Below are 7,597 nucleotides of genomic sequence, written 5' to 3'. Positions count from 1 at the left end.
TCCAAAAACACGAAAACAAGTTGCTTTTAAGCATGTTTATATATACCCGTGAAACAAATTATTTTGAAGTCTTTTTCAGTACCGTAAATTATTCAGAATTTCATGAAAATTGGTGGGATGCCTACTATAACTATAATCTACACATTCATATAAAACATTTGTGTTATAATTTTTTCATGCACTAAAAACTGAAACGCCCTAATCGCTAGGGGCAAAAGGCTTGCCCATATTGTAGAATTTTCATATATATATATATATTGGTACTTGAAGAAATTATAAGACAATTTTTTTTAATGATGACGTATATTATAGTTATAACATGCACCCCACTAATTTTCAAGAAATTTCAAATAATTTATGGTGCTGAAATAAGAGTTCAAATAATTTATTTTCCACACGTACAAAAGAAGCGAGACACATGTGAAACTGACTATTTGAACTATTATTTCGGCATTGTTAATTATTTGGAATTTTCCAAAAATTATTAGGATATCTGTTATAACTATAATGTACGCTATCATGTAAAAAAAAATTAAGTTATAATTTCTCCAAGTGTCCAAAATAGAAAATACTAGGGCCAAAAGTGAGCTCCCTTTACTAAGAAAATTCTTATATATATTATTTATTTATATGATGCTAATTAACTTAGAAATTAATGAATACGTACGTGCCGACAATTAATGTTAAGTGAAGATAACTAATCCATCCACATGATGAGTGAAAGAAAAACTCTATAAATAGCATGAGATATTCAAGTGAACAACACACCAAAAGAAAAAGCATTATATCATTTTACAAGCTGTAGGTGAGTATAAATATACTTCATCGATAATATATATACATAAGCACTTAGATATTAAAAGAGAAAAACACTAGAATTGTTATTTGGTCGAATATTGTTGGTAATCAGTACTAATTAACTATTATTGTTTTTCTTGTGTAACAGTACTAATGGCAACTGCGAAGTTCCAGATTGGTTACTGGGTGGCATCCACGGAAAAACCATTTCCACCTCAGAACGACCCCATACCCTTCTTCACTCACCTCTACTATGCGTTTCTTCAGGTTCAAGCGGAGACTGGCGAGCTGATAATCCCTGTAGAACTTGAGCAAGATATGAACACCTTCGTTCAGTGTGTTCATGATAAGCAGAAGAAAGCTATCGTATCCATTGGAGGTACGAAACCAAACAATTCTAAGTCTGATGATCCCTCCATCGCTATCTCTACAATGGCAAAGAGCGCTGCGAAACGCAGCAAGTTTATCGAATCAACCTTTGCTTTCGCCAAAAACTATGGCTTTGATGGTCTTGAGCTTGCTTGGGTTTATCCAAAAACAAAAAACGACATGAGAAACCTGACCAATCTCTTTAGTGAGTGGAAAGCTTCTAATACTGAGAAGAAGCTTCTTTCAGCTGCAGTTTATTGCCAACCCAACATTCCGAATGATTCGAATCAGGAAATCAAATACCCTGCGGAACTTGACAAACATATTGATATTTTGAATATAATCCTCTACAATTATTGTCCTGTCACTTGTCAACATTCTCAATTCAATCCCAGCAACCCTGGCCCTGTTAACAGCAGTAAACTTGCAATCGATCTCTGGAGTGAAGCTCGAATTTCGAAGTATAAACTCGTTATGGGTATTCCCTTGTATGGAGGGAAATGGATATTGGCTGACGAAAAAGATACCAGCATTGGGGCACCAGTTGAAGGCTACCTTGGTCGCGTGGCGTATAGAGACATTCCTGATCCAGAAGCTGGAAAATTTGATGACAAGGTTACCAAGTGCATGTACAAGGCTGAAAATGAGGGTGATAGAGCTGTCTGGTATGGGTATGAAGCTACGCCTTCTGTCATGGAAAAGGTCGAGTATGCTAAGAAAAATCTTGGTGGGTATTTCTTATATTCCATTGGGTATGATGATGACGACTTCACTCTGTGTAGCGCTGCTGCAGGTACGTATATATTACTAAACAAATATATATGTTTTTAGAACTTACTAATTATTTTCGATTTCATGCATTGATTTATTGTTTGTGCAGAGCAAATGGGATGAGCTTGAGATTGAAGATCTATCTAGCTACCAACCAGGGTGGATTTCAATATTTAAATAACTGCGAACTATGTATAATCTTCGCACTATAATGAACCACCTCATGGTCACTTGATGTGTGTGTTGGTATTGTGTTGTATTAAGTAAAAATTGGTCACTTTAGGGGCCAATTGTTATCGTTCCTGTGATTTATGTTTATGTGTATTATGAAATAAATTAAATAAATGATTGTGTGTGTGTTTTATGTTTTGTCTTTCTTTCTTTCTTTCTTTCTTTCTGTAGTTCATTCCCCTGTGGAAAGGGTTGAGGAGACAAAGTTCATTATTAGAGCAAAACACAACTCCGCACAACACTGATACTAATGGCAATATATATATATATATATATTTATATATATGCATGCAATCACACTACATAGGATTTTGATTTCAATTATATTTACTACTGCAATTAAATTCAGTTTTTTCGTTTGTTATTCTTCGGATCTCACGAAATTATTAATCGAAGTTAATCTAAGTGAAATTAAAAGTATTTAAATGGTACCTGTTAATTTCGGTTATTATGTAAAAAACGAAGTTAAATGTATTTTTTCTTAAAAATTATTTTGGTTTTTTATAAAATATTTTTTAAAATTTATTTTGAAATTATTTTCATATTAATAAATATATTAATTTGAACATTCTAATAAACTTAAAATTAAATAAAATTCACAAACTATATTGACTTAATGTACATATATATACACATGCATTCATACATAAATAAAAGCTAAGTACCATATAAACATCTAAAGTGTTCATACAAATAAACATGTGAAGTTCACCTAAGTAATTATTTAAAATATTGAAATTTCTTAAGTATTAAATATTTTTACAAAAGGAAGTAATTAATACGCTTTCTCTCTCTTCGACACGCTCTCTCTCAGCGAGCGCTGGAGCCATGGCAAGAGGAACGGGGAAGAAAGGGAAGGCCAAAAGGAAGGTGGAGATCTTGCCCGTGGTACGAGCGGCGAGGAGACGAGGACCTACGTCGGCCGATGTTCAAAAATCCAGAACGGTCGATGCGGTAACAGGAGTCCCAGCCATTGATTTCTCGGACGCAGGGGATGACGACGGAGACTCGATGGATGAGGACGGTGGCTTCGGGGAGGCGCTGGGTCTAGATCAGGGAACTCAACTAGACCCTGGCGTAGAGCAGAGCCGGCTATTGCAGTTGGACATGGAGAAACAGAGGCCTTCTTCTCCGAGGGCTCTGTTGACGCGGGAACAAAATCAGGAGACCCGTTTGGATGTGGCCAGTTATCTGGAAGCAACTATGAATTGCAAATCTAATCTGAAATCAGGTAAGGTTACCACTACCCCCATTTTACACTCTTCGCATATTGTACAAAATTTGAGTAACAGATTTGGGGATAATGATATTGGGGGGAAAAAGAGGCCGAACAAAGGAGTTAAAATTGAAATGGAAGATATTCAAGATGAGATTGATTACTGGAAACCATCAATTGTTTGTTATGTTCTAGGGGCAAACCCACCTCTCAGTGTTATAGATGGTTTCTGCCGTAGAATATGGAAAGGGGATGTGGACAAGGTTGGCATGCTTTCTCCTGGAGTTTTCATTATTAGATTCTTAACAGAGGAGAAACAAAATTCAGTATTGGACGGAGGATTCATATTTTTTGATAAGAAACCAGTGATCATGAAACCATGGGAACCTTATAAGGATTACTCAAAAGAGGATGTATTGTTGGTCCCAACATGGATCCAAATTCCGGGATTGGATATTAGATATTGGGGGGAACGTTCCTTATTCAAGATTGTGGGTCAATTGGGTAATCCAATTCAGCTAGACAGTGTGACAAAGAATAAGGAACGACTTAATTTTGCTAGAGTTTTGGTAGAAGTTCAGATCCATCAAGAATTTCCAGGGGAGGTCTCATTTACGAATGAGATAGATCAAGATATCACATTACCAATCAAATATGAATGGCTTCCAGTGACTTGTGGTTTTTGCCACGGAATGGGGCATACTGCTGAGGTGTGTAGGAAGAAAATTGAGAAAAAGGAAGAGAAAAGAGAGGAAGGGAAAAAGATGTGGGTGGTCAAGAAGGATGTTGCGAAAGAGCAGGCATCAGAGAAGGAAAAAGGAATTGATGCTGAAGTCTTTATTCCAGTTAAGAAGAAAGGGAAAGTGATTACCTCTGTAGTTGAGCAGACCACGGTTTCGAACAATTTTCAGGTGTTAGGGGAAATTGGAGAAAGCTCAAAGGCTATACAGGAAAAAGACTATACAGTGGGAGGGGGGGGGGGGGGGGGACCTCCCATTGGGAATGGATAGAATTCTAAGTTGGAATGTCAGGGGGATCAATAAACGCCACAAGCAAGAGGAGGTGAAAAGAATAATTTACACCATGAATGTGGGTTTAGTTGGTCTCCTTGAAACTAGAGTGCAGACCACGAATTTAGGGTCTGTATATCTTAATATGTTTCCAGGGTGGTGCTTTACATCGAACAGTGCGTGGCACAAAGGTGGGAGAATAATTGTTAGTTGGAATCCGAGTATGTTCTTGGTTAATGTTTTGCATTGTACCAGTCAAATGATGCATTTGGAAGTTATCACGGTTAGTACCAAGGAAAGCTTTCTGGTTACATTTGTGTATGCTTTCAATGAGGAAATTGGTAGGAATATGTTATGGGCTGACTTGAGAGAAGTTGCTACAACAGTGAGGAACCCATGGCTTTTGCTAGGGGATTTTAATGATATATTGAGTGTAGAGGAAATAATAGGGAGTGGCAAGACTCATCATTGCTCAGGGGCGTTCAAAGAGTGTATGGATTATTGCCAAATGGAAGATGTCAAGTTCTCGGGCGCGTTCTTTACTTGGAATAATAAACAGGGCCCTGAAATGAGAGTGTACTCCAAGATAGATAGAGTAATGGGGAATCAAGCATGGTTGGATAGATACCAGAATGCAGAGGTGACTTTCATGAATGAAGGTAGTTTTGATCACTGTCCAGCCCTCTTACAAGTCTACCCGGAAGTGAGGTCAGGAAGGAAACCTTTTCGGTATTTCCGAATGTGGCAAAAGGCTCCTAGTTTTTTAGAGAAACTTCGCGAGGTATGGCAGGAGCAAGTTTATGGTGCTCCTATGTTTCAACTAGTTCAGAAATTGAGGAAGTTTAAAGGAAAGTTGAAAGACTTAAATAAGGTGGAAATAGGTGACATTAATGTGGATGTTTCTTGTAAGCTACAGGAACTCCATTCCCTTCAGTCGGAACTCCAAAATAATCCGCGGGATAAGGAGCTTATCATCAAAGAAAAGGAGGCTAGGGAGAGGTATGAAGAAGCTCGGTCAAATCTAAATTCCTTCCTTCGACAAAAAGCTAAATTGCATTGGCTTAAGGATGGGGATGAGAATACCTCTATGTTTCATGCGAGTATTAGAGCCTGAAGAATTACTAGCCGAGTTTATGCTATAGAGGATAAAGATGGTTGCCAGGTGCACGAGCCCCACCAAGTCACAGAAGTTTCTTGAGTTTTTATGAAGATCTCTTGGGAATGGCCATGGCTCACAGGAAAAGCGTGATGTTAGGGGTGATTAATCAAGGGCCTCTGATCAACGAATCTCACAAAAGATTACTACAGTACCCGTATACAGATGAAGACGTTAAAAAGGCTACCTTCGCGATTCCAGGAAACAAATCGCCAGGCCCGGATGGATACAGTAGCATCTTTTTCCAAGACAATTGGGAAATGGTAGGGGAGGATGTGTGCAGAGCGGTGCAGTCTCTTCTACACTCAGGTAAGCTTCTCAAAGAAATAAACTCCACTACATTGACCTTAATCCCCAAGAATAAATGCCCTCGGTCAGTTATGGAGTTTAGACCCATTGCCTGTTGTAATGTTATTTACAAGATCGCCACAAAATTGATCTGTTCCCGCCTGAGGAAGGTTCTACCAGACATAGTTGCCCAGAATCAAAGTGGGTTTGTCCAAGGTCGATACATTGCATACAACATCATGGTTTGTCAAGATCTGGTGAGGCATTATGGGAGAGGGAAAGGCAAACCGAAATGCATGATTAAACTAGATTTGAGGAAAGCGTACGACACTATAGAATGGGGTTTTATTGAAGAAATGTTAAAAGCTTTTGGCTTTCCGAGTGATTTTATTGAGTTGGTTATGATATGTGTGAGAACTCCCAGGTTCAGCCTAATGTTCAATGGTTCTCTACATGGCTTTTTTGAAGCTAAAAGAGGCTTGAGACAAGGGGACCCAATGTCTCCCCTGCTTTTTGTGCTTGGAATGGAATATTTATCCCGCATTCTCATGAAAATTGGCAAGAAGGAGGATTTTAAGTTCCATGTGTAATATCCAACATTTTCATAATACATTTATTTATTATAAATCAAAGTTTTAATACATAAAATATACAACTTTACAAATTTAAGAAATAGTAATGGAAAAATAGTGTTTAAAATATGATTTTATGTTTTTAATGAGATTAAAGAAAGATAAACTTGAGTAGTCAAGTATTGGACCCAAATGTCATATAATTTTAATTGGGGATTTTTATAAAATTAAGAAAGTTTGGCTAAAGGGCTTATTTGAAAAGAATTTTAGTATTTTGGGTCCAAGTGTAATTTTTAAAAATAAATAAATAAATAAAATAAAATAAAATAAAAGGCTTCAGCCTTTCATTTTACCCGAGCCCCTCCCTCTCTCTCCTCAGAAAACCCCTCTCTCTCTCTCACTCTCTCTCTCTCTCTCTCTCTCTCTCTCTCTCTTTCTCTCTCTCTCTGCGTGTTACTGTTGCCGACGACGCAGGAGTACTTTCCGGCCACCAATTTTAGCCATGCGCCGGACCGTTGGATTCAGAGGCCTTCGAACTATCGACCCACGCGGGAATCTAGAGCTCACTCGCCGATTAAACGCCTCAACCACTCGATTTAAGTTCGGCCACCCCGGGACTTCAAAGTTGCGATTCGGCCACCTCGGGCATCCGTTTGCCGATCCGTCACCACCATCGTGCTCCTCGTGTTGTGGGCTTCAAAACCCAATAACTTGTTCCTACATCTACCATAGTTGGGTGGTGGGCCCACCACGAGCCACCGCGATCCACCGTAGACCGACGGTCGAAATTTAGTGTTCGAGGTTCCAAAGTACGTTTTGAGTCTCAGAAAATCATCGTTTGACTTATTGTGGAACCCGATCATTTTGGTATAATTTCTTTAACCTATATATTGTGATTGATTAGAGTAATTGTTATTATGTGTATTTATAGTATATAATTATATATTATTGATATATGGAATATTTTCTGTAATTTACTGGCTGTCTGGGATTATATATATTTCTGATACAGGTTTTGATTTTGGGTTTGTCCACTTTATAGCCGTTGTACTGTCCAATTTTCTAGAAAATATTAGATATTAAATAAAGTATAAAATACATATTTAATTGATTTTATATTAATATGGAAACTATTATGATTAATTAATTTTAATTATTATTGTTATTGTTTTGTTAAGTAAATCAA

At 37.6% G+C, this 7,597-nt stretch overlaps 2 protein-coding genes across 2 annotated transcripts; both read left to right on the top strand.

Moving 5' to 3' along the window:
- Positions 1-740: 740 nt before the first annotated feature.
- Positions 741-2,307, top strand: LOC133783724 (class V chitinase CHIT5-like). Its single transcript, XM_062223370.1, has 3 exons — positions 741-805; positions 947-1,960; positions 2,048-2,307. Exons 2-3 carry the CDS (start codon positions 952-954, stop codon positions 2,059-2,061), a joined length of 1,023 nt encoding a protein of 340 aa, XP_062079354.1. The 5' UTR covers positions 741-805; positions 947-951; the 3' UTR covers positions 2,062-2,307.
- A 2,161-nt stretch (positions 2,308-4,468) lies between these two features.
- On the top strand, positions 4,469-5,509 carry LOC133783673 (uncharacterized). Its single transcript, XM_062223323.1, has one exon. The coding sequence runs from the start codon at positions 4,469-4,471 to the stop codon at positions 5,507-5,509; it is 1,041 nt and encodes a 346-aa protein (XP_062079307.1).
- Positions 5,510-7,597: the final 2,088 nt, after the last annotated feature.

Source organism: Humulus lupulus, chromosome 6 (assembly GCF_963169125.1).
Source record: "Humulus lupulus chromosome 6, drHumLupu1.1, whole genome shotgun sequence".
NCBI classification, from domain to species: domain Eukaryota; kingdom Viridiplantae; phylum Streptophyta; class Magnoliopsida; order Rosales; family Cannabaceae; genus Humulus; species Humulus lupulus.
Note: the sequence above shows the minus strand (reverse complement) of the source record. Positions and strands in the feature narration are given on the sequence as shown.